Source organism: Phacochoerus africanus, chromosome 10 (assembly GCF_016906955.1).
Source record: "Phacochoerus africanus isolate WHEZ1 chromosome 10, ROS_Pafr_v1, whole genome shotgun sequence".
In the NCBI taxonomy this organism is placed as follows: domain Eukaryota; kingdom Metazoa; phylum Chordata; class Mammalia; order Artiodactyla; family Suidae; genus Phacochoerus; species Phacochoerus africanus.
The window spans coordinates 3,791,857-3,818,501 of record NC_062553.1 but is presented as its reverse complement, the minus strand read 5'-3'; the positions used below and the strand labels follow the sequence as shown (position 1 = coordinate 3,818,501).

At 54.6% G+C, this 26,645-nt stretch overlaps 1 protein-coding gene across 7 annotated transcripts in view; it reads left to right on the top strand.

The window, feature by feature from the left end:
• Window positions 1-25,971, top strand: part of TBC1D14 (TBC1 domain family member 14) — a 95,592-nt gene extending 69,621 nt beyond the window's left edge. For 4 of the 7 annotated variants that reach the window (XM_047799409.1, XM_047799413.1, XM_047799414.1 and 1 more), the window contains 7 exons: window positions 1,734-1,814; window positions 3,301-3,395; window positions 6,618-6,689; window positions 7,354-7,482; window positions 10,780-10,889; window positions 19,690-19,948; window positions 23,526-25,971. In XM_047799409.1, coding sequence (XP_047655365.1) covers window positions 1,734-1,814; window positions 3,301-3,395; window positions 6,618-6,689; window positions 7,354-7,482; window positions 10,780-10,889; window positions 19,690-19,948; window positions 23,526-23,591 — 812 coding nt within the window. In that variant the 3' untranslated portion in view covers window positions 23,592-25,971. The remainder of the gene's footprint in view (window positions 1-1,733; window positions 1,815-3,300; window positions 3,396-6,617; window positions 6,690-7,353; window positions 7,483-10,779; window positions 10,890-19,689; window positions 19,949-23,525) is intronic. The other 3 variants (XM_047799411.1, XM_047799410.1, XM_047799412.1) reach the window with 3 other exon arrangements.
• Window positions 25,972-26,645: the final 674 nt, after the last annotated feature.

The following is a 26,645-nucleotide window of genomic DNA, read 5'->3' as shown; positions in this document are numbered from 1 at the left end:
AGTTCCATTTTTTGATCAATCCTCACCTGCCAAAAACGGCATCTTTACATGAGAAAATGTATAGCATTTAACTTGTGGAGATAGTTTTTAATAATCGTCCTGGAAGTAGAGGTTTGGAGAAATGGCTGACCATTTATCTCTGTCCCTGTTCTTGAAAATTTCTAAACTCGATCGACAAGTCTAAGCCAGTTGGATATAATGTAGTCTGTGTGCGCCTTTAACTTCTGCTTCTCACCACTGGCTGCCCTGATACTATTTAAATTAAAATCTTCCATAAACCATATGATAGTATATCGAGCTAAGTGGCTAATTAATCAGTTACATGTTTTGAGTCTATCTAAATCTTGATATTGGCTCATTTGATTTAAATTGTGCCTTTCTTGTCTCATTAGCTGCCTGATGTCAATTGTCCCCCTAGAGCTGATGCTCAGGAAGCTGGGGCCTCACATGTCATGCTCTGCATTCTGTCCCTCGAGCCGTTCTGTCACTCTGTGCAAGGCAGGCCCTCAAGAAGCATGTGCCGCGTGAAGGATTGAGTGAGTGGGCGAATGAATGCCACTGTATCGGGCCTTGTTAGTCTCAGTTTTGCTGCCTGCTCAAGCCCGTGTGAGAGCGCCCGTGGCCTTGAAGTTGAGGCTGGGCATCAGGCGAGGCTCTTCCCTACATCAAGGACAGCAGCCTCAGGGGCAGGTATTGGCCTTGTTTTCCTGCTGAGACAGTCTGGCATCCTGAAAAGGGTAGGGACAGTGCTCCAGGCTCATGGCCGGTATGAGCTGGGGCCAGGGAAAGTTCTAGCCCCAGCTAAACCCTGAAGCCCGTGCTGTGATTTGGGAAGCCTCAGAGTTTTGCTCTTCTCGTGCTTGTGCGATTAGAAACTCACCGAAAGTCAACCTAATAGGACTATAACTTCACTCTTCAAGTTCCTGTGTGGCTTAGCAGGTTAGAGATCTGACGTTGTCGCTGCACTAGCTTGGGTCATTGCTGTGGGGGTGGGTTCAATCCCTGACCGGGGAACTGGTATATGCCACAGGCACAGCCTAGCCATCCCCCCACCCCAACCAAAACACAAACCAACAAAACTTCACCCTTGAGGCAGTCAGCCTTGCCCCTCGAAACTGGGTCTGGGGAGGTACATTCACTATTCTAACTCACCCTCCCCTGACAAACACACCAGTAAGACCATGCAGGTATTTTAAAAACGGACACTAACCCTTCTGCGCTGAGGCTGCTGGCGTCTGTGCTTTAACTCCAGCTACCTCATCTGGGCACTGCCTCCCAGTGGTCAGGGGCCCCCCAGTTGATTTCTTCCACCTCCTGCTAAAATGGTCAAAGCTAAGCCCACTTCCTGGGAACTGAGCGTGGGCACTGGTTGTGTTGACCTCTGTCCCCGTGCTCTTTGCGCGGGACGCAGACGTGAATGAGAGTCCCGCCCCAGGAACTCACCGTCCGGTAGCAGGGATCGCCTCACGGACTCATCAAAGCAAAATGACCTGATGGGCGGGCTGTGCAGTCGAGGTGAGGACCCAGCATAGTGGCCTTTTGTGTATTTCTCCGTGCGTGGTGAAGTGTTCAGACGTCGGGGGCACCTTCAGGCCAGGCTGGGGCGCTAGGTGGCTGTCGTAAGCGCGTAGGCTGCAGCTGAACTTTAAATGTTGGAAGGAGGCAGTCCTGTGTCCAGCGCTTTTGAGAAGATACGTGTGCACGTGATACTTACCCAGAGGCTTTTCTTCCAGAGCTTTTTGACATCTGTCTTGCCCGAGCCAAGGAGAGGTGGCGGTCCTTCAGCGCAGGAGGCTCCGAGGTGGAGAGTGAAGGTGTGTATGATGCCGACACCGGGGCCCCTTTGGACTGTTGTGTGTGTGACTGTTGATTACCTGGCAAAGGAAGTTGACTTAACCAAAATAGCGGTTGGTGCAAATTCTTAAAATCTTCATGGGAAAAGAGGATTTTTTTGAGCAAACAAGCTGAAGAAAAAAACATTTTTATGGAGTTCCCATTGTGGCTCATCAGATTAAGAACCCGACTAGTATCCATGAGGATGTGGGTTCAATCCCTGGCCTCTCTCCGTGGGTCAGGGATCCGGTGTTGTCGCAAGTGCAGTGTAGGTCACAGACGCAGCTCGGATCTGGCATTGCTGTGGCTGTGGTGTAGGTCGGCAGCTGCAGCCCTGATTCAACCCCTAGCCTGGGAACTTCCGTATGCCACAGGTGTGATTCTAAAAAGAAAGAAGAAAGCATTTTTTACAGGGGAGAGAACATACGAGTGGCCCAGAGTCGTTTGTGTCCTGACAGGCTGGAGGGCTGCTCATAACCCACACCGTTTCCTTCACCCACCGCTCCCGGCATTGACAGCAGCCTGGCCCCCAGCGTTGCTTGCGTGTGAGTTTACAGAGAAGCATCACAGCTTCCCCCAAAGAGACATGAACACGGCGTGCTTCCCAGATGACGCCTTTGGAACTTTCCATGACACACAGGGGTGATGCTGGTTACCCCTCTTGGTTAAGTGACATCTTTTTACTGGTCTTTTTTTGTACTGCCTGTGTGGTATTGGATTTAAAAGAATATATAAAGCAGGTTATTCACAAGTGTTTGTTAGAAATAGTACAGGTGAGTATTATCTATGGAGCAACCCCCACAGAGTCTAAGTTTATACAGTGATATTCTGGATCAGATAATGATTTCTTTCTTTTTTTTTTTTTTGTATTTTCTGTGCCTGGAAATCATTTGTGTCTATTCTCTTGTCTTTACTTCCACTGACAGTTGTTGATAAAAGGTAATATCAAATTTGGAATTCTTGTCGTGGCCCAGCAGGTTAAGAACCCGACTGTTAGTCATGAGGACGCAGGTTCAATCCCTGGCCTTGCTCAGTGGGTTAAGGATCCGGCGTTGCCATGAGCTGTGGTGTAGGTCACAGACTCGGCTTGGATCCTGTGTTGCTGTGGCTGTGGTGTAGGCCTGCAGCTGTAGCTCCGATTTGACCCCTAGCCTGGGAACTTCCATGTGCTGTGGGTGCAGCCCTAAAAAGAAAAAAAAAAAAATTAAAAGGTAGTATCAAATTAGATCTTGATTTCAGGCTCTAGAAAATACCTGACAATGATCTAGCACTGGATGGTGTTGAGAGGATTTTGCTCTTCAAGTAAGAAACTCTACGAAGTCGATTGTGTTGGTTCAAGTTGTAATGAGGTTCATGTGCTTCTGAAGAACTTCCTTTCCTTGTTTCGTTCTTATAAAAGTTCAGAGACTTGCAGTCACTCCAGATGCTTGCCTCCGAGAGGTGTGATGACTCTTGATCTTTTGACAGATGTTGGTTTTTCAGCAGCAGACAGAGAAGCCAGCCTGGAGCTTATTAAACTGGACATTTCCAGAACGTTTCCTAATCTCTGCATTTTCCAGCAGGTAGGTAGTGGTCGCTTGTTGCTTTAAGTGCGTTTTGTCGAAAACTCATAGATGCCAAATTGCATGTCTTTGTAATCAAGTTTGAACAGTACTAGGGTTTTTTTCGCAGGAGGGCGAGTCTTATGTTAATACGTTTAGATTTTTAAAAATAAGGGTAATTGATCCTTTCCAGCATGTATTTAATAATTCTGAAATACCCAGTGTGATTCTGTCCCGTCTAGTATGATACCATGCCTTGCTCACGCAGGCTAACCAGTAAGGAGAGTGGAAGAGATGAGAACAGATCAGTTAGTGGCAAGTGGCTGTGTCCCCAGTACTCTCTGTAGCCCGGAAAGCAGCCGGGAGCAGTAGGGCCTGAGGGTCAGGCAGGCTGTCAGAGGGGAAGTGGCTCTGGGCTGTGGTCGGACCAGGTTTGAATGACAGTCTGAGCAGAGAATGGGAAAGACATTCCGGGCAGAAGGACCGGAATGGAAGCACCCAACAGCTGATGGCTCAGGGCGCCCCCAGCTCCTTTTGGCAGAGGGAACCTTGCTAAGGGAATGAACAGAGAGGCTGCAGCTCAGTGCCATGGCCCCTGCTTACTACTGTTGGCTGCAGCTCAGTGCCATGGCCCCTGCTTACTACTGTTGGCTGCAGCTCAGTGCCATGGCCCCTGCTTACTACTGTTGGCTGCAGCTCAGTGCCATGGCCCCTGCTTACTACTGTTGGCTGCTCTCTTTGAGGGACGAACCAGCCGCAAGGCAGCCTTACTCCGGAGGAAAGAGTCTAAGCGCACAGCTTTGGGACGCACTTGGATGTTAGCTGAGAAGGGCCATCAGAGAACCGAGTCGGGTCTGAGAGCTATTCCTTCCTGTGGGCACCGAGGTGCAGCCTTTTCCAGACCCAGGTTCCAGCACATTTTCCACGGAGCATCTCTTGGAGATTCAGTGTCACTGACTTTGAGAGTCACCGGTGATGACCTTGGTGCAGAAAGATGTGTTCAGGAGAGAGCTCTAGGGGTCTCCTGGATAAGGTTGGGGACAGGCGGCTTTTTTCTTTGTTCTCGGTTCCTTTGAGTGTGTCTTTCTCAGTCCATGGGTCCCAAAGTTCTAAATTTCATGAATGGACAATATTTTTAAAAATGAAGAAGGAATATGGGGGAACCGTGGAATGTCCCAAACAAGTTAAGGGCATTTAAAATAAGGAACTGCCATCTATGGGCACTATTTTCCCCAAAGAAAGGATGTAATCAGAGGGTTAGCGGAAAACCTTTTCAGTTGAGCACATTTAGCTTTAAGAAAAGTTCAGTGTAGTGCTTCTGCTCTTCTCTTATTTGTCCTTAGACCGGATTTCACTTGGTGACAGTTAACAGCTGTCCTTAAGCGGACATCTGATGCCGCCCAGGGTCCCTCTCCATCCCCCTCTCTCTCACCCTCTTCGCCCTGGAGGTCATCTTTTTTACCTTTCCATTTCTGTTTTCTTTTGTCCCTCCGTGATTTGGAAGTGCCTCTTCTTTTTGAATGTCAGGTAGGATGGTTGGGCCGTGGCATTCTTGGGTAGCCACATGGCAGACACACACAGAGAGCACAGCATGTGGGCCAAGGCCATCGTCTCACAGTGTCTTCAGACACCTTAACATCCGTGCAAGGTGCCTCTGCGCCCAGCTAGGAAAAAGAAATTCCAGCACTTACATTTTGGAAGAAGTTACAGGAACGAATGGAAATCTTGGAGGGATGGGAGAGCTGGGAAAATGTTTGGAATAAAGTGGAAGCTATTAGGACTTAAGAATGACAGTGTATTTGCTACACCTGCCATCCTGAAAAACACAAGACGCCAAGACAGTGACAGGCAGGGGGAAGGAGGCAGAAAAGACCCTCAGTGAAGGAAACAGAAAGACAGCTCACAGAGTGGCAGAAACTCGTGTCAGACGAGCAGCTGACAAGGGCCTAATCTCTAAAATACACCAGCAGGTCCCACAACTTAACAGCAAAAACGCCAACAGCCCAGTTGACACATGGCCAAAGGACCTGAACAGACATTTCTCCAAGGAAGACATACACATGGCCCACAAGCACTTGAAACAATGCTCAGCATCACTAATTGTTAGAGACGTGCACATCAGAACTACCGTGAGATACCACCTCACACCAGTCAGAATGGCCGTCATTCATAAGACCCCTCCTGCACTGTTGGTGGGAATGTAAGCTGGTACAGCCACTGTGGAGAACAGTGTGGAGGGACCTTAAAAGTCTAGACATAGAACTACCGTGTGACCCAGCAAGCCCACTCTTGGGCATCTATCCAGACAAAACTCTCCTTAAAAAAGACACACGCACCCACATGTTCATTACAGCACCATTCCCAATAGCCGAGACATGGAAGCAACCCAGACGTCCATTGGCAGATGATTGGATCAGTGAGATGTGGTGTATATACACAATGGAATGCTACTCAGCCACCAAAAGAACAAAATCAAGCCATTTGCAGCAACATGGATGGAGCTAGAGACTCTCATCCTGAGTGAAGTAAGTCAGAAAGAGAAAGACAGATACCATATGATATCACTTATATCTGGAACATAGTATATAGCACAAAGGAACCTTTCCTCAGAAAAGAAACTCATGGGCTTGGAGAGCAGACTTGTGGTTGCCAAGGGGGATGGGGAGGGAGTGGGAGGGACGGGGAGCTTGGGGTGAACCGATGCAGAATGTTGCCTTCGGGGTGGATTAGCAATGGGGTCCTGCTGTGTAGCCCTGGGAACTCTGTCTAGTCACTTACGGTGGAACACGTCTGTGTGTAAGTGGGTCACCATGCTGCACAGTAGAAAAAATATATATATACAAATAAATGATTAAAAACAAAAAAAGATCCTCAGAACGAGGGCGTGGCTGGGAGGTGGCAGCAGAGGGACGGTGGGCACGGCAGGGTGCCCCCCACCCCCGCCCCCGTCTCCTGCCGAGCCTTGAAGGGAAGTGCAGTTGTCCAGCAGGAGCCGAGTGAAGGATGTTTGTCCAGCGTGGTGGATGCTCGCACGGGACTCCCCAGCTTCCTTCAGAGCAGCTCTGTAGGCGCGGACATCCTCGCCCCCTTGACGTGGTGGCTCATGGGTCCAGTCACACAGCACATGTTGAGCTGCTGGCGTGATGCTTGGCAGCTCGTCCTCCGAGGGAGCAGCAGGCGTGCCCGTGGGGTCTGAGCGCTGACGCGGCTGACGCGCGCTGTCTCTGGCGTTGGTCCTTGCAGGGCGGTCCGTACCATGACACGTTGCACAGCATTCTGGGCGCTTACACTTGTTACCGACCGGATGTGGGTTACGTAAGTGACCGTTTTCACTATTTCATTCTGTTCCCATCCAGAACGAAAGTCCCAGTACCGCCCAGCACACCTTAGCTGCAGACGGCGGGTTGACTGCCCCCGTTTTTTGTTGAGTGTGAAAAGTCTCACGGTAAATGACTTTTGCCTCAGTTTCCTTGTAGAGAAATTGAGCTGACCCGGCTGCTGTGGCATTAATCGCACTTTAATGGTACTTGATCCTCATTTGGTGCATGTCATTTTTTTCAGCATTAAATCAAAAAAGCTCTTAGCAGTAACCGTTTATAAAACTGCGCCGCTGGTGTTACTGCGACCTGGCAGATGTGCTCCTGCATGGTTTTAGAGCAGTTCCGTTAGACGCGCGTCTCTCCCACGCAGTGGACTGTGCCTTCTAGAGCAGCCTTTCATGTGCAGAAGGCGGGGTCGTGGCGGTTTTCCGTGCATTGGGGGTGGGACTGGAGGAGTGCACCCGTGGCTGGGGGTTCTGAGTAAGGACAAGTCAGGATCGGGGGCTGTCCGTTCCGCCTTTGGCGGTGGGGGGGGGGCAGCGGGAGGGCGCAGCCTGGGCCCTGCCCGGGAGAGGTGTCAGTGCCTCTTGCAGTGAGATGGCAGAGCTGCTCTGACTGCGGTGGCCGTGTTCGTTTAACGCCTTTTTCTCTCCTCTCAGGTTCAGGGCATGTCCTTCATAGCGGCAGTGTTGATCCTGAACTTGGATACTGCAGATGCCTTCATTGCGTTTTCTAATCTTTTGAATAAACCCTGTCAAATGGCGTTTTTCCGAGTGGACCATGGCCTTGTAAGTATCCCCTGGGTACTGTGTCTTCACACGGCAGGGGTTGCCTAATCCTTCTTTTTCTCATGGGAAGAAGACGGCATTTCCCCTCCACTGAGATACGTAGAGCGAGCGGCACTAGGTCACATGGAGGGTGACTGGCATTGCGTCGAACCTCAAAGACAGGTGGTTGACAGCCGTTTGTGTGGATTTCTTCATGGTTTTTTTCAGAAGGTATCTCAAAGTATATTCTTCAGGTGAGGGAGGAGGGGTGGTTCTTGCACAGAGGAGCACACTTTGTGGCAAAGCAGAAGCTCAGGACCAGAACCACGCTGAGTCTGTGCACCAGACTGGCTCAGGCCACGTGGGGCTCTGCTTCACACGGGCTTGTACCCGGGAGGCGAGACGCGTTTGAGGGCAGCCCCTGCCCTGACAGGGGCAGCAGCGGTGTGTTCAGGAGGCTGCTGTAGACACTGCGTGTTCGGAAGGAGGTGACAGTCCTTGCCCTGGGGGGGTCCCTCCCGCTCCCGGAGACGCATCCCCTGCCAGATGCAGATGAGGGAGCGAGGCTCGGGGATGACGTGGCCTGTTCGAGGCCCGTAGCTGGTCAGTGAAGAGCTGGCATCGAAACCCGTGTGCTTCCCGTAGCCCAGAAGAGAGTCACCGTTCAGCGCATCCACCCGCTTTTCCACCAGCGTTGTCTTGGTCTGCTCATCCCTTGGGAACAGCTTGCTGATCGTTTGTCACCAGGCCTTTCGGACCAACACAGTCTAATCGTTTAGATCAGCCAGGGAACTTTTCCTCCTTAGTATCTTAAGGACTCCGGAGTGTTTCTTGCTCTGTCATCACCTACGTTTTCTTAAGTGTTTTGAGACGGCTGCTGAACGGGGGCTGTGAAGGGATGTGTAAGTGGGCATCGCTCCTCTGAAGGCAGTTCGCTGTTAGGTGTCAGTAGCGGCAGACAGTGGCGGCAGTGCTTCTTGTAAGAATTGGTGCTGACAGCTGGTCATTTCAGCAGCAAGGTATGGTTTGCTGTGGTTGTTACAAGCTCAAAGCTGTAGCCTCAGCCTTGTCACTAACTTGCTGCATAACCCTGTATGCTTTTTTTTAGTAGATTCGAGCCTTAGTCTCCTAATCTTATGAATTAGCAATTGTTGACTTAATCATCTCCCAGGTTTTATAGGTATACCTTTAAATTGTTAACTGTTTTCTTCTCCAGTCAGAAATAAACTATGGGAGTTCCCGTCATGGCACAGTGGTTAACGAATCCGACTAGGAATCATGAGGTTGCGGGTTCGGTCCCTGCCCTTGCTCAGTGGGTTAAGGATCCGGCGTTGCCGTGAGCTGTGGTGTAGGTCGCAGATGTGGCCCGGATCCCACATTGCTGTGGCTCTGGTGTAGGCCGGCGGCTACAGCTCTGATTAGATGCCTAGCCTGGGAACCTCCATATGCTGCAGAAGCGGCCCTAGAAATGGCAAAAAAAAGACAAAAGAAGAAAAAAAAAAAGAAACTATGTATAGCATGAAAACAAACAAAAAAATGAGTTCTGAGAAAGCCACACCTGTGGACAAAGCACCGTGCATAAAGAATTTATTACACAGTTGTTTATAATTATTTAATAAAAATTTAAAGTTATTTTCCATTGTGAAAATGAAAACATTTGAAAGTGGGGATTTAGGGGAATGGGGAGTGGCTCATTAAAATCTGGAAATATGTCAAGTACCGTACTGATGTTTGCAAAGAATTGTACAGGAAAAGTATTTAAGATAAAAATGCTCATTTATTTTCAGAAGTATGTAAAAGAGAACATATGCCATAATAACCCCATATTTAACAATGGAAGGAAATAAACCCCCGCATTGGTAGTGTTCATGGATGGTCTTTATTCGTTTCTGTACTTTTTGTAAGTTTGCTACAGTAAGCATTGTACAGATACTGCTGCCGTAGTCAGAAAAAACTTGTTATAGATAATAATGTGATCTACATCGGAACACTTTCTTTTTTTTTTGTCTTTTTGCTATTTCTTTGGGCCGCTCCCGCGGCATATGGAGCTTCCCAGGCTAGGGGTCCAGTCGGAGCTGTAGCCACCGGCCTACGCCAGAGCCACAGCAACGCGGGATCCGAGCCGCGTCTGCAACCTACACCACAGCTCACGGCAACGCCGGATCCTTAACCCACTGAGCAAGGGCAGGGACCGAACCCACAACCTCATGGTTCCTAGTCGGATTCGTTAACCACTGCGCCACGACGGGAACTCCTACATCGGAACACTTTCTAATTTGGAAGATGAGATCCCAGTTCCCTCTGTGGAAACCCGTGATCAAAACTGCACGTAAAATGTTTAGTTAGTGTCATCAAGGGGAGACCACGGAGTCGTCAGTCGTCGTAAAGCGGGTCCCGCCTTTACGACCGGCCTCCCGTGCAGCCGCGCTGTGACACCCGGGGCCGGAAGCCGAGCTGAGGCTGCCCTGCGTGGACGGCGTTGAGCAGCGCCGCTGGCCTCCACCCTCCAGAAGCCAGCAGCACCTCCCTCCCTAGCTGCGAGAGCCAGGCGGGTCCTGAGGCATGGCCGGAGGTCCCCTGGGCGGCCAGGTGGCCCCCGGCTGGGGCTGCTGGGGCACAGCTCACCCCTGCCTCACGTGTGCGAGCATCGTCGGAGGGGCCGCCTGCCCCGCGCCCCCAGCCTCCCGCGTGCGTCGCTCCCGGCCCCGCTCCTCGCGGTTGGTTTTCCTGCCGACCCTCCAAGAGGCGGAAAGGCCTGTGCTGGTGGAACGCAGGCCATGGCTGCTGCCCCCCTTCAGCGTTTCCTCCTCGCTGCGTTGAAGGGGCTGCACTTTTGAGCTGCCGCGGTGCGGCCCTTGCCTCGGGAGCTGTCGTACAGTCCCCCCAGACGTGCTGCGAGTCGGGAGGAGGCAGGCATGCCTTTCCAGACCATTTCGACAGTGAATTCAGCCCTGGTTCCTGGAGAAGGAGGAGCCCGTCAGCCTCTGCCTAGGGCCAGGCGCGGGTTCGGGTCCCCGCCTTGGCCTCACACGGGTAACGAGGCCTCGTAGTGCGAGTTATGAAACTGCTCTGGGTTCCAGTTGTTTTATCTCCAAATTGAAGACATAGCAAGATGTGGTCAGTGGTGTTCCTATGAGGTGAGCCACTGGGCTTGTTTCGAAGTTGCCTGGGTGGCACCGACTTTGGGGCGAGGACGTGTGAGCAGTTACACACGAAGGCGGCTGTCGGGTCCTCAAGGTTTAAGTATATTGACTTCTTTCTAGGTCAGAAACGGTGCTGGTAACGAGTTTATTAGTTTATTTCCTATTATCTCCCTAGATGTTGACGTATTTTGCTGCATTTGAGGTATTCTTTGAAGAAAATTTGCCGAAATTATTTGCTCACTTCAAGAAAAACAACTTAACTCCGGACATCTACCTAATTGATTGGTAAGGCTGCATTTTTACGTGTCTTCTCCCCTCCATGCCCCCCTTTCCATTCCTCGTGCCAGCAGCTTTCGGGGCTCGGCCCACCCCCCATGTTCTGCTTTACGTCTCCCCGGCTGCCGGGAGCGTGAGGCGCCCTGCGTCCCCAGCCCCATGCTCTGGTCACCTGCTCAGCTCTGTTGCTCTGTGACTGCCTGTGTGACACTGACAGGCCCCCACACCTCCCTCTGGAGGAGAATGCTGTTCTGGGCTGTGTTTGCAGGGTGCCGTCGATCCGCTGCTTCCGGGTGGAAGCCCCAGCACCAGCCCCAGGCCTGTGCGGGCTCCCCACTTGGATGCAGAGCCAGACATGACGCCTGCCCATCTGGGGCTCCTGCCCAGAGCGGGAGACTGGCCGTGGACAGCTGAGCTGTACAGCATGTGACTTAGGCTGTCTCTGGCGGGAGGGGAGGACAGCAGCCTGGAGCCAGGCCCGGGGTCAGAGTACACAGAGGCGACACAGGAGTTGGAGCTAAGATGTGACACGAGCATGCGGTGTTTCGGAATCAGCAGGGCTGTAGGAGTTGGTGTGGTGAAGTCAAGGGCAGGAATAGCTGGCAGGAGTTGAGGCCAATCTGGTGGGTCTCAGATGCCAGGCTGAGGAGCTTGGATGGGATTACAGGGCCAGAGGGCATGGCTGAAGGCTTCTGCTTGGGTGAGGCTGGGAGGCAGGGGAACCTGGAGGCAGAGGCAAAGTAGGGAAAAGAGACCAGGGGAGTTTCCTTTGTGGCTCAGCAGGTTAAGGACCCAGCGTTGTCTCTGTGAGGATGCGGGTTCGATCCCTGGCCTGTCTCCGTGGGTTAAGGCTCTGGCATTGCCACAAGTTGCTGTGTAGGTCACAGATGTGGCTTGGATCCCGAGTTGCTGTGGCTGCAGCATAGGCCGCAGCTGCAGTTCCAATTCAACTCCTGGCCCAGGACCTTCCATATGCCGCAGACGCAGCCCTAAAAAGAAGGTGTGTGGGGAGGGGAGGAGACCTGGGCTTGAGCTGAGGCTGCTAGAGAGTAGGAGGGCGGACACGCTGTCGAGAGGAAAGCTGTGGCCCCAGGGAAGGTTCTGCAGCCGTGGCAGGAGGGCTGGTGCACCGGCTGGGGTCGGAACACAGGGGCGGCTTGGGCAGGACTGGGGTGGATTTGGTTTTGGACCCAGTGGTTTGGCGGTACCTCTCGGGCATCGCAGTAGACCTACAGAAGGTTCGGGAGTGAAGCAGTAGACTCGCCAGTCTGCACAGAGGAGGGTGTGGTCGCCTTTGGAGAGGCTGGCACGTCACCCCGAGGGCGCAGGTGAGAAGGCCGGGGGTAGTTAGGGGAGCAAAGGAGCATCCTCTCCAGCCCGTGGGGAGGGCAGTGTGGGTCCGATGTCTGCAGTCCCGCCCACGCCTGGCCCTGCTCGTCCTCACCTGGAGGCGAGGCCCCAGAACCTCCCTGAGCCTGTCGTCTCGTCCGTCATTTGAGGTGATTAGCCTTTCAGGGCCTTGTAGGCTGACCCCCAGCGTCCCCACCGCCGACTCGCAGAAGGAAAGGTGTCGCTCCGCTCACTGAAAGGCCCGCTGGGGCACCAGCCCGAGCTTGCACTGTGAGCCCAGGACTGCTGGGGACACAGAGCTGGTTTGATTTTTTTTTTTTTTTTTTTTGCTCACTTTTTTCACTTTCTAGAAGCCTCACTTTTAAAGGCTTCTAGAAAGTAAAGTCTGAATGCCGTCTGAAAAGTGGCTCAGTCCCTTAAATAAAGCTGATTTGTCTACACCTATGGGAGCGAACCTTTGGGATTCTTGGTGTTGGTTGCTTCTGTCTTAAACCCTGACACTGTTCTGACCCTGCTGAATTCTTGCTGGAACAAGGGTTTGGAAGTCAGCGCGTAGCTGCAGCCACAGGAGCTGGGGTCGCCGTGGAATGGAATAGACATCAGGCCTCGCCCGCAGTGGCCGTCGACAGGCTGCTGGGCTGGCCTGCCTGGCTGTGCTGGGAGCAAGAGCCCGGGGCTTGCCTCAGAGGCGCCTTTATTTAACTAACAAATGATCTCCCCACACTGGAACACCCAGCTCTTGGGTGGGCTGTCCCGCTGCAGGTGCACACGTGCTCTTAATTTGGCTGTGAACCCTGACCTCTCAGATTCCCAGGCCTCAAGCCCACGACTGCTGGAGAGGGTGTGGGAGGGATCACAGCTCCTCCCATAGCCGCTTAAGGCCCTCAAGTTAGATTCTTAGGATTCCCGGCTGAAAGTGAAGTTTGGAGAACAACTCTCCTGAATAGGGTCTTTCAAACTTTTTTCACCCTGGCGTGCAGAAGGAAATACGTTGTTTATGTTGTGGCCCAGCATGTGGCCATGGGTGCAGCAGTTTGACGATGGATAGATGGATAGATAGATAGAGACAGAGAGAGAGAGAGAGGGATAGAGAGATAAAAATTGGATGGATAGAGACAGAGAGATAAAGATAGAGAGATAGATGACAGAGAGGGTAGACAGACAGAGGTGTATGACCTAAGGTTTCATGAAACAGTACCAGCCTCCACTACGAGCAGAGGATTCTGAAGTTTCCGGTTCTGCTTGTTCCCAAAAAAGGCTGGTGCTGATCCTCTCTGACGGGGCCGTGGTGCAGTGATCAGCGGCGGCCACCAGGGGCAGTGTGAGGACTGCTTGTCTGTTTTTGTTCTAGGCTGGAGAGGCTGTCATCCACTGGGGCAAAGGCCAGGGCCACCCCCATGCATGGAGCCCAGGGCCTCTCTCATTGACCCCTTGGAGTGGGTGGTGACCCCTCTTCTCCGCAGGAGGAAATGGGGGTCCAGAGGCACGGTGACCTGCCCCAAGATCACATGGCTGCCTGAGCAGCAGCGCTGGGTTCAGGCTCAGTCGCCTGCTCCAGGGCGCCTGCACCTCCGCACGGAGTTCTTTCCGGGGGTTTGGTCTTGGTCACAGAGCGGTTCCCGAGATGCAGCAGCACCTGAGGAGCGTATGCAGCGCGTGTCAGACTGGCAGGTGGTGAACTTGGCACAGAGGGCACGGGGTCTGAACGAAAGGGTTCGAGGATTCTGCTGCTGGGGCCTTTGTGACATGACGTGGTTGGGGCCTGATGCTGAATGCTGCCCACTGTGCTTTGATGAGACGTCTGCTGGTGTGGCTTGTTCTTGGAGAAGGGCTTGACTGTTTTCTAGAATTCGGACCAAGTAGAACATTGTCTGTATTTGCAGGGCTCGGCGCACAGCAAGTCCTGAGTGAGGGTGCGAGTGGGATTAAGCACGGGAAAACCGTGCATTCATGCTTTGTGCCTTTCAGTCCACACCCGGGGGTGGTTTGCGGTGATGAGTCAGGTGCTAATAGTTGGGTACAAGCTCAGATCGGAAGCAGAGTGGGCATTGGGAAGGTTGCCTAGGAACAGAGCCAGTTTTGCTCAGGACCTGCCCTAGAAGCTGGCATTTCAGAGACAACCGTTGCTCCTTTCATCTTCAGGGACCTCTGGAGCAGGTCCATCTTAGCACAAAGAAAGCCACAGAGGGCCCCTTACCCAGTGGCACGCCTGGGTGAGCGGTCCAGACCGCTCCCACTCCAGAGCTTTGGCTTTTTCTGCCTGATCACATCACCTTCCCCCGAGCCACCTCTGCACCCTTGACAGTGGGCCCGCCTGAGCCGCAGAGGCTGGTGGAGCTGCCCTGTGCATGGTGTGCAGAGGGCTCCATGTGCACGTCCGAGGGCTGGGGGCCTGTGGTCTGGCCCGCGAGTGTCCCGGCTTGAGTTGTGTGGGTGTGCAGATTCGGCGACAAGGTCAGAGGCCACCTAGGAATTGTCCTTCCTTCTCAGGCTGGTCTGTCTGGCCGCTAGCGCTGCAGGGCACCGTCTCGTTGGTTCGAGAGTTCCTCTGGAACGCCCTCTCCTCTCCCCCCACCCTGGCGCCTCATGCTCCCCCTCAGAGCGCCCACCCCCAAGAGCCTCGGCTCTTCTTGCTGCTCCTGTAGCCGACCGAGCTTTGTCAGCCCCCTCTGTGGCCCTCGGGGCTGGCCGCACGCTTGGCTCAGGCTCGTAGGTCCAAGAACGCCTCTGTTCCTGAGGGGCCCTTTCCTGAGTTTGAACACATTGAATCCAGCCCGAGGCTCACTCGGTGCCAGCCTCCCCGCCCCTGTGGGCTTGGGGGTGTTGTCTGCCAGTGGTGCAGAGATTTCAGGGCTGAGGCTTAGATTGACTGGCTGATGCCCCCTTCCTGGCAGGGGTCCTGTTGCGTGTGCCTGTCACCCTTTCCGCTCACACACAGATGGAGGTCAGAACAGGGTCTCACCAGCCATGCTGACTCCCAGTGTCACAGCTTCTCCCAGTCAGGGTCCCTGGTGTGTGAGAGGTCCGAATGTGGTCATTTAACTTATCAAAACACTTCCCACTGCTGTCAAATGGCAGAATTATTCAGAGGCCAAAGTGGGCTTTGTAATAGATAATCCTGAATTAATAAAAGCATCAGGTGGAACATTCCGTAGCGCAATGCATGTTTCTTGAATGCCATTGGTACTCTGTGGAGGTCCGGCAAATCACACTGAACCTGTAGCTTAAAGGCAAGGTTCAAGGTGAAGTTACTGTTGGGAAATAGGAGTTTCTACTGAATCAGGTTTCGGGGCTGCCTGGAAACTCCTCCGCAGAGGGGTTGTCCTTCTGAGCACGCAGGCATCCAGAGCCACGTCTGGCCAAGAGGGGCCTCTTCAGGGTGCGTGGGGGGCAGGAGGGTTCCAAGCCTGCAGATGGGAAACCTGCTCACAGGAAGGGCCCAGCCAGCCACGGGGCACCAGCCCACAGCTGGGCGGAAGGTGGAGCCCGTGTTCTGAGACAGGTTCACGTTACCAACCTCCTGCCTGCAGCCCCGCGAGGTGCCGGCCATGTAACCTGGGCTCAGGTCAGAGGGGCTCTGGGAGCACCGAGTGGGGCAGGGCTTGGGCCTGTTAGTGAGATTTGAACTGAGATTTATATATAACTACCTTCAGATTTTCTTTTTTTTGTTAAAGTGTGGTTGATTTAGAATGTGCCACTACCTTCAGTTTTTTAATGAATGCAGTTCTATGTCGGGTGTTTAATGCTGCTTTGTTTAATCCTCACGAAAGTCTAAGGAGGCTGAGTAGTTATTTAGCCATGTCTGTATTGACTGCTTGTCTTGAGTTTGGGGGGCACAGGGGGTTCCATGGTGGGGGTGGGGTGGGGTTCAGGGCTGCTTTCTAAGCCACCACAGGGGACAAATGCTCTTTTTTTTTTCTTTCAAGTGCTCATTTTAATTTAATTTAGTCTTTTAAGTTTATGGCTGTGCCCGTGGCATAAGGAAGTTTCCGGGCCAGGGATCAAATCTGAGCTGCATCTGTGACCCGCGCCCCAGCTCCACTAGTGCTGGATCCTTTCAACCCGCTGCACTGGGCTAGGGATCCAACCCACACCTCCACAGCAACCCAAGCTGCCGCAGTCGGATTCTTAACCCACCATACCATAGCGGTAACTCCCCCAGGCTCATTCTTAGGAACCAGTCAGGATGGGAGAATTTGGGCACAGCTGGAAGTTGGTGATGTTGGGCCTTGAAGGCCCTTGTCTTGTGGCCTCTCAGCTGGACGGCCTCTCGCCTCAGGCTGACAGCCGGGTTCCTGCAGCGCCTTCACTCGTGGTTTTCTCACCTGAGAGATGGAGGTGGCGCTTGTACTTCCTCGAGGACTGAAGTGGAGGATTCAGGTGGGAGCAGACACAGCAGCGGCCAGCCCCGGTTGACCTGCAGCCCAGGCCTGTGGGGGGCAGACCGGGTCGGAGTCGGTTCCGAGGAGGAGGCTGTGCCTCCTCGCCCGGCCGGGGAGGTGGTGGGCTCCCCGCCCCAACGCGGCCCCCATCGCCTGCAGACCTGGGCAGGCGGTTCACTTAGGCCTTGCTGGATAAGAATGTTTTCTGGAAATTGTGATGGCTTGACAGGGAGGACACTGGTCTGTTCCTCTGACTTCATGGGGAAAATAGATGCGATTTGTGTTTCTTCTTGTCTTTTATAAGCCACTTCATTAGTTCAGCAAGGTAGAAAGACCTTTCTGGCATTAGTTGAATTGGTACCTGAGCCTGTCGTTCTTGATGGGCAGCGCAGTGACACACGTGGCCCAAGACAGAAAAACAGCCGTGCCTCGAGGGAGAAGAGTCCTTCGGGTCTCCCTCTCGCGGAAGGAACGTTCAGCAGTGGGGCCGCCACTGCCCGCCCCTTCCTCGCACACTCATCCGCCGCGCCCTGTGGGGAGCGGCCTCGAAGGGCTCGAGGCAGGGAAGGCTGTGTGGACACGGCAGGATGGCAGTGGCGGGGCTTCTGTGGGAGCAGGACGGAGCCTGGCGGCAGCTTCCTGAGCTCCCTCGGGAGCTGGGTGGCCCTTCACTCGCGTGAATGGTGCCTGATGGACCATGCTGCTAAGAGCGAACCAGGAGGTTGCCCACGCCGCTGAGAGTGAACCAGGAGAGCGTTGTTCGTATCCTCTTCACAGCTGGTCTTTGAGTCTAAATGTGGCTTAAAATACAGTCAGGCGTCTGAAAGCCGTTGGTAACGAACAGTTTTCCAGGGGAGTGGGAGGGGAGCGGGAGCGTCAGGGCGTCGCACACGGCCGAGCGGTGCTGCCTGGAGGAGGGCCTGAGACGTGAACACCCTCCCTGCTCAGAGACTGCAGGCCGGGGCCTCTGCCTCGAGGCCCTGGCGTCCAGAGCAGAGGAGCGAGTGCAGCGACCCTGGAGTCTTGGGCCGGAGTCTGCTGTGCTCGGTGGGGATCCATCCCCAGTCGATAACTGTTAGGAGAGCGGGGTATGAAACCGGAGAAGCCCAGCCGAGCCCGGGGGCCCGGAACAGCCTTCCAAGGAAGGGGTTATCTAACTGAGCTGCAGGGGAGTACGTGTTGGGGAAAGTTTTTTAGACATGTTTTTTTTGGAGTTCCCTTGATGGTGCAGCAGAAGCGAGTCCGACTAGTAACCATGAGGTCTTTTTTTTTTTTTTTGTCTCTGCTATTTCTTTTGGCCGCTCCCGCGGCATATGGAGGTTCCCAGGCTAGGGGTTGAATCGGAGCTGTAGCCGCCAGCCTATGCCAGAGCCACAGCAACGCGGGATCCGAGCCGCGTCTGCAACCTACACCCCAGCTCACGGCAACGCCGGATCGTTAACCCACTGAGCAGGGGCAGGGACTGAACCCACAACCTCATGGTTCCTAGTCGGATTCGTTAACCACTGCGCCATGACGGGAACTCCTTTTTTTTTTTTAACTTTTTTTTTTTTTTTTTTTTACCACGAGGTCTTGAGTTCCATCTCTGGCCTCAGTCAGCGGGTCAAGGATCTGGTGTTGCCACAAGCTGTGGTGTAGATCACAGACATGGCTTGGATCCTGTGTTGCTGTGGCTGTGGTGAGGCCGGCAGCTGTAGTTCCAATTCGCCCCCTAGCCTGGGAACCTCCTTATGCGGAGGGGGCGGCCCTAAAAAGCAAAAAACAAACACACCAAGAAAACCATGTGTTTCTTTGAAAGGTACATTCTTGGAGTTCCCTGGTGGCTCGGTGGGTTAAGGATCCCGTGTTGCCATAGGCTGGCAGCTGCAGCTCCGATTCGACCCCTAGCCGGGGAACTTCCATATGCCATGGCTGCGGCCCTAAAAAGACATAAAAGAATAAAAGAAAGAGAAGGTGAGGGTCCTACTGTTAGGGTCTGGTGACATTGGCTCCTGACCAGGTCAGTCTCGCAGTGTGAGTCCAGTCCCTGAGTCAGCGGGGCCACTGAGGGCCCACGGAAACCTGTGGAAGAGTGGTTTTCCAGGAGGGGTAGAGAACGCCCCCCACCAAGTGAGGATGAGCACTTGTACTGGTGAGAAGGCGGTGAGCCCCCCTGACGTCGGGACATCCTGAAGCGGGCTGGGAGCTTGTGGCCCATGTCCTGGCAGAGCTGGCCAGGTGCTGTGCCAGAAGCCAAGGGTGGAGATACCCTGGGTGGGGTCCCTTGCCCTTGGCCAGTGTCGGGGGAGACAGCTGGTGTGGTGATGAGCGCCAGTGGAGAGGGGAAGCCCAGAGCAGGAAAGGGCATCTGGCTGGAGGGGGGGTCAGGACACACCCTCAGATGGCACCGCTGCTGGGCGGGGGCAGGGTGGGCGTGGGGGGCGTCACAGAGCTGCCGTTTGGTCACCTTGCTTTGTGGCCTGGGCGCAGTCCAGGGAGAGGGAATGAGACCCATTGACATGTTTGACCACTTAAGATGGTATTTGTTTGGTGGTTTGAATTGCGGCTGTTACAGATCGTTAAGGGAATGCATATCTGTATGTCCTTTTCCCCCATCCGATGGCTTGCTTGCATTGTTAAATACAAGCTCAGTTTCTTGTAATCTGTCACATTTATTTGGAAGAATTTGCTGTGTTCCTTTGCTGGCCCTCCTGGGGGAAGGAGAGGTCCTCTTCCGAGTTCCGGGTCCGTGTGTGCTGAGCCAGGCATTTCTGGGTAGTCTTTCCGTCCCCCCCAGACCCTGAGCTCATCCGTCGAACATCCAGTGCCTGCCGCAGAGTAGGTGCGCAAGAAATGGTTGCTGCATGCAGAAGGATTTGCTGTCAGGAATTCAGAAACTGGGCGCTGCAAGCTGAGAGTGCTGTTCGGTGAGGTGTTCGAATTGGCCTGCAGAGCAAAGGCAGGCCAGCCCACCCCGGCTCCCTGGACCCCGGTGTGAAAGGGACTCACCCGGGAGCATTTTCAGGGCTTGGACCTGAGCTCAGAGCCCTGTCTTTGTGCCGGAGGAGCTGCCTGAGAGCCTCACGCTTGTCTTCCAGGATCTTCACTTTATACAGCAAATCTCTGCCCCTGGACCTGGCCTGCCGCATATGGGACGTGTTCTGCCGCGACGGCGAGGAGTTCCTGTTCCGCACGGCGCTGGGCATCCTGAAGCTCTTCGAGGACATCCTGACCAAGATGGACTTCATCCACGTGGCGCAGTTCCTGACGCGGCTGCCCGAGGACCTGCCCGCTGAGGAGTTCTTTGCCTCCATAGCGGCGGTTCAGATGCAAAGCCGGAACAAGAAGTGGGCTCAGGTGAGGGCTCCTTTCGTTCCCCTCAGAACGGTGGCTCGCCTCTGGTGTGGGAAGCAGCCCCCTCGAAAGCAGCTCTCGGTGGGGCAGCGAGGTGGCCTGGGGCTGAGGCGTGGCCCTGCCGCGGGGGGGTCATGGGCCGTCCTCTCCTCTTTGGGTCGCCGTCCGAGGAAGGGGCCAGAGGATAAAAAGCCTTCCTGCCGATTCTGAGGAGGCCTTGGGAGGTCAGAACTTCTGGCTTCCCTCACGCTGTTCTCTGCATGTTGGGTGGTATTTTGTAAGCCAAGCCACTGCCCCCCCCCCTTTAATGCCAGAGACAGAAAGCAAAGGGAACTAAGCCCAGGCATTGCAGAGAGGTGGAGGGCTGCTCTCAGGAGCCGCAGAGGGGAGGAGGGCCTCCTGGGGGTGCAGCAGCTGTGGGCAGAGCGGCTGAGCTGAGAGCACCCAGCCTGGGCCTCCTACGTCCCTCCCTCTCCGGACACCCTTGTAGCTTTTGTCCCCTGTGGGGTTGGCTGGTGTTGATAACTCCCCACGTATCACCACATACCCAGTTTTCACATTTCTAATTATTTTCGAATGTCAGCGGCAGCTTCGTAGTTTGCTCAAATAAAGATCCAAAGAAGGCCTGCACTGTGCCATTGGCCGAAAGAGCTTTTAAGTCTTTTCCAGTAAATAGGCTGCTCAGCTTTCCATTTCTCCCCCCGCCTTATTTCTTAAAGAAACGAGGTCTCTTGTCCATGGCAGGTCCGGCAGTCTGGATGTGGTCATATCCCTGGGTGTGGTTAACGTGCGCCTTCTGTTCGGTGTTGCCTATAAATGGACAGATCTGATGGCCCCGCAAGGTTCCAAGTTCTTAGGTTTGGCCCGATTATTTGGGGGGATCAGACTTTCTTTCTTTGATCTTATTAGCACCCCCTTTTTTCTTAGAACAGCTTCGTTAATTTTCATGCCATGAAATTCACCCTTTTAATTGTCCAGGGCAATGCCTGTTTATTCACTCACCAGAGAGAGGGTCCCTCTCAGGGGCTCCTTGCTCCGCCTCCCGGGCTGGCCCTTCTCGTTGCCTGTCCCCTACGTGATGCTCTCTTTGGCTGGCAGACTCCCTGCCTGTCCGTCTGGGTCTTTGGGGAAGGAGCAGGGCCACTGTGATGGGACCTGGGGTGACACTGTGAGATGCCCCCTGGGTTTTGAGGGGGGGGGAGTGGGCACAGTTTTGAGTTTAGAGTGATGTGAGTTGCACTTCTGAAATAGACGCATTCAGTTCACAAAGAGGAATGAAGTACTGACTCATGCTGCAATATGGGCGAAGCTTGAAAACATTAAGTGAAAAAGCCAGACCCCAAAGACCACATTCTGCCTGATTCTGTTCATGTGCAGCTTGAGAAAAGGAAGTCTAGAGCGACAGGACGCAGACGAGTGGCTGCGAGGGGTGGGTGCGCCACAGCCTCGGCCACGCGGGCTCCGAGCCGAGGCCGAGACCTACGCTGAGGCGCGTGGCCGCACCGGGTCCTTAACCAGTGAGCGAGGCCAGGGATCGAACCTGCGTCCTCGTGGACACTAGTCGGGTTTGTTACCCATGTGCCTCGACGGGAACTCCACGGGCTCCTTCTTGAGGTGATGAAAACCTTTCTAAAACTGACAGGTGACGGTCGCACACATCCGGGAATGTACCAGAACCCAATGAACTGTGCACTTGACCTGGGTGACTTGTACGGCATGTAAATTCTATCATGATAAAGGTGTTTTAAAAAACACACTCAGCTCGCGTGTGACCAGGCCTGACTCTGTAACTAGCAGGGAGCTGGTGAGAGGGCCCAAGAGCCTTTTCCCATTAAGAGAGATGGGCCGTGCACAATGGGGACGGGGGCCCATGTCCGGAATTCGTATGAAGCATCTCGGGATGGCGGCCGCAGAGCGCGAGGCCGAGTGGGGCCTCCGAGTGCAGGGCCTACTGGCGCATGGGCCGCAGCCACGGAGCTGGCCTGGGCGACTTCCCCCTCGGCCGTCTCCCGGGAGCCACTCACGCGTGGGGGCTCCGACGTCCCTGCAGAAGGCCAGGGCCTATCCCAGTGGCCGTGACTCAACACGGAGTACTGCTCCCACCTTGCCTTTCCAGCTCGGGCAGCCCCGGGCCTGGTGACCTGCCTTTGTATTTCTCGGGTCCTTCCTCCAGCCACTCCCGCAACCCCAGACCCCAGGCGCTCGCACAGACGGAAGCGTCGACCCCAGATCTGCCATTTTGCTTCCTGGCTTTAGGTGGAAATTACTGGTAAACCAGGGCAGAGGTCACTGAGCAGGAGGACGGCCTCCGACGCGGGGCACTGATAGGGCGTAGCCTGAGGGTGGGCCTCCAGGCTTTAGCCAGCACCAGGTCCCGTGGGAGTTGCAGCTTACGCACATTTCTCTGAAATGCTGTGCTTAAGGCCGAGGCCCCGGTGAGCTTTGCAGGGATGTTCAGTCCCTGTCTGGTGGAGGCTGAGGCCCTGGGGAGCTCTGCCGAGGAGGTCAGTGTCTCACTTACTTGGAGACTTGCATCTACCAGCAGCCCTCCTGCGCAGTGCATTCGAAGGCCACCTCAGATGTTTCTGCTTTAGCCCTTGTCATTTGTATTTCAATTAACGTGGCCTATTGCCTGGCCCAAGTCATTTAGCACTGGTGCCACAAATCAGAGAAATCTGGGTTTGAGTCCATAAGAGCTGTTTGGCTTGTAGAAAGTCTGTTGTTCAGGTAACTTAGGATGTTGTGTGGATTAAAGAGCCGCTGTGCCGGAGGTGCCTGGCGCGTGCTCTGCGTGGCTGGAGCGGGCATGCAGTACAGGGGGCCTGTTAATGTCGCCGCTGTTGTCAAGCACTCACAGTGGAATGCTTAAGAAAATACAGGTATTAACCAAGAGCCGAGAGCAGGGAGGAGGGAGCTAAGCCACACTGGGAAAGCTCGGGAAGGCACGAAAAGAGCAGATGTCTCTGAGGCCTTAAAAAGGTGCCTAGCTTGCTGGTGAAGAGAGGGGACAGGCGGTGGGAGCCGCTCCTGTAAAGGCCTGGGAGGCAGGTTAGCATTCTTTCTGGAGTGGGAAGTGCAGGGGCTGCAGCCAGATTGGGAAGGAGAAGCCCCCTGTACCCAGTGGTGCCTCGCGGCTGGTGGGAAAATGGTTGTCGTTCATGAGCCCAGAGACAGCATGTCACATTGCCCTGCTAGAAAGATGAGCCTGGGGGTTCCTGTTATGGCTCAGCAGGTTAAGAGCCCAACTGCTATCCATGAGGCTGTAAGTTCGAGCCCTGGCCTTGCTCCGTGGGTTAAGGATGCAGCATTGCCACGAGCTGTGGTGTAGGTTGCAGATGCTGCTCAGATCCCATGTTGTTGTGGCTGTGGTGTAGGCCAGCAGCTGCAGCTCCAGTTCAACCCCTAGCCTGGGAACCTCCATGTGTCGCAGGTGCGGCCCTAAAAAGAGAGAAAGATGAGTCTGGATGGAGGAGCGGAAGAAGGACCAGGGAGGTGGTGGTGGGCAGGCCGAGGCCCGGGCGGCTGTCGGGACCTGGTTTGGTGTGCTGTGGGTCACCCCCGCTGTCCCTTTCATTCCCAGGTGCTGACTGCGCTGCAGAGGGACAGCCGGGAGCTGGAGAAAGGAAGCCCGTCTCTCAGGCACTGAGGAGGCAGGTGGACTTGCGCTCGGCATGAAGCTGATCTCCAAGGGGCACCTGTGTTGTTTCGGGCGGACACTCTGGCAGCTCCGAAGAACAGGGGCTGCTTTCATGTTTGATTCCTAATACTGGAGTTGGCCTTAAAACAAACAAAACTTTAAAAGCATTAAACCACGGCTTAGCCTTAAGAAGCTCGTGGAGCGATGGCCTGGTGTCGCCATGGCCAAGCACTGCATACTCTGCATGGTTAAAATAGGGCAGCGGCTAATTCCCGCCCCTCGTTTCAGCAGAAGTTCATTAAATTGTAATGTTTTTACGTCAGCTACTGGGAAGTACGTTACAGTCGCTCGTGGCCAAGGTGCGTGAGAAATGTTATTGGGAGACCTCAGGACGTTCCTGGCTTGTGTTTTCATGTTTTAGTGAGAAAGGGATTGCCAGCTTAGTCATCGAGACAGCCCTTCCCAAGCTGGAGGTCGTGTTCTGAAGCCCCTACCCCAGGGGCGCGGGCTCTCACAGGCAGCCGCCGATGTGGGCCCGGGCTCGGCACACGGTCTGACCTTCAGGCAGGCCAGTTACTTGTTGCCTTGACAAAACTCCAGCACGAGGGAGGGTTCCAGCGGGCGTGCTGTCCGTGCAGGGCTGGCTCCTGCGCCTGTTGAGCGATGGCGATGAGCCGGAGCAGGAAGAGACGTGCTGCCGGCGGCAGAGACGGAATTGGTGCTGGTGGGAGGCCGGACAAGCTGCCCCTCTGAGCTGGAGGGGCTTAGACCCGCCCCCTCTCGCACCCTGCTCCTCTCTGGGCAGTGGGCAGGGACCCCCCTTGCGTGTTGGAGACGCACGGTTGTAAGGACTGAGGAGCGACAGCACAGCCAGCAGCCCACGGGCCTGGCGCTCCTCCGTGTCCCCGGCGTGGCTGGCTCTCCCCGGGTTCCGTAGCCACATTTGTGTTCTAGCTGTTGCTTGGCTAACTTGGAAAGCTTGGTGTCAAGGACTGTGGTTATCCAAATTCAAAGACATGAGCAGTCTGCAGAGACGTCCAGAGGGCAGGCAGGTCTCCATGGACACAGGTTCCTGCGTGCTGCTGAGTTGGGCCCTGGGGCGCTCTGTAGGCCAGGTTCAAGGGCACCTGCCGCCCGCAGCCCTTCCCAGCCACCGTCCCACCCCCAGGGAGGGCCCGCGGCTCTGAGCTGTGGTGGGGAGACGTGGGAGGGTCGAGCCCAGCTGTGGCCTTCTCGTAGGTTTTCTGTATCTGCCATACCCGCGATGACACTTCAGGTGCAGAGCCAGTTGCTGTCCCTGTGACTCCATCCTGGGCCGTGTGCCGTGTGTGGTTGTCTCTCACGTTCCTGACAGCTCTCGAGGAGGTTCCCGAGCATCCTGTGTACCACTTTCTGCCTCAGCCTTTAAACGCCGACCCGCCCGACCTCTGGGGGAGGCGTTCTGTCTCCACCGCACCTGGCAGCCTTCCCTGACGGCGCAGGGCCGAGGGCGACCCGGGCCGAGCCCGGCCTGGGGGACGGGCCACCAGCCCCCCTCCCGCTGCTCCTCGCAGACGTCCTTGGTTTTGTTCCATGAGGTGGGCTTTCTGTTCCTGAGAGATGTATATATTTTCTTACTGTACATAAGATGTTCCTTAAGTGCTGGCAGAAAGCGATGCGGCGGGGCGGAGGGCAGCTCTTCAGAAAGTGTTTGTGGAGCTTCACGCAGAGTCAGACCCCAGCCCTGACCGTTGTCGTTCAGCTTGACAAGCATCTCTTTGGGATAGGACGCTGCTGCAGTACGTTTTTAAACAGGACTCCAGGCCAATCCAGAGTACTTGCAAATCTTCAGTTCTGAGGAGGTTTTTGTGACCTGTTCGGGGACCACACGAGGTCTTGCTGGTTTGCTGTGTCCACTTCAGAGGCTGGGCAGTTCTGAGTCCCTCTGTGGGGTCTCCACCCCTTCCGCGAGGGCAGGGAGCTGCCAGGCCACCCAGGGCTGCGTTTCTCTGACGTTCTCGTTTAGAAAAACGAGAGACTGACCTTGAAGTGCTGCCGCCTTGGGAAGCCAGGCCTTCCGCCCCCCTACGCCACTGATTTTCAGAATGTGAGACTTCAGGTTTGGGACCTTGGTGCAGCTGGCCCTTTAGAGTCAGAAGCTATGTCCCCACCAGTCCCTGAAATCCTATCTGGAAAAAAGGCTCACTTTAAAAAGGTACTTTTTAACTGCTCAGTTTTTGACTATTTTAAATAGTTGCTGATAGGAAACTCCTGATAACACTTGCTACTTATCATGTTTTAATTGCTTGTACAGTTAACCTTTAATTTTATTTAGTAAAGTGTATCAAACTAGGGCTTTTTGAATTGTACATAAGTGGTTTTATTAAATAAAAGTCATGTAAAATTGTTACTTAACGTGCACTGCACTTTGGTTTAAAGCTGGCGTGTTCACCTTGAAGTAGGGTAAAATTTGACCTTGAGCATCATGCTGCTTGAACATTTTAAAACCCAGTGCATCTCAGTTAAATAAAAAAAGGTATATACAGTTAACGGTAATTTGGAAATTGCCATAATGGGATTGGAAAGTTAGAGGTACCCTCCCAGGCTGAGGGGACCCTGGCCTGCTGCTCCTCCAGGCCACGCGTCTGCCACACTCAGCTGCTCCCAGCCCCACACATCCTCAGGCTCGCTCTGGGCCAGTCACCCGGCTGGCTCTGCGCATTTAACCCGGAACCTGCTCGGAGCCTCGGGACGTTAGCCGGGTGGCCGTGGCCTCTCCCCTGGGCCCCTGAGCCTCCATTCCCGTCTGCGGTCTGGGTCAGCGGTGCTGCCCTGCTGAAGTGGCGGGGAGCGCGAAGCGGTCCTCCGGCTCCCAGAGGACCAGGCAGAGCCAGGCTCACGTTGTCGGTGTGCTCGTCCTTCCAGTCCTCGGGCGCCCAGAGACTGAACAACTCGCAGGGCCGTGGCGCAAATGTCTTTGGCCCCAACCCAATGCTGAGACACAGTGCCCTGCCTCTCCACCTGCCTCGCCTCCCCAGGCGCAGTGGGAGAGGGTGTGGGGGGCTCCAGGGCTTCCTTCCTCGG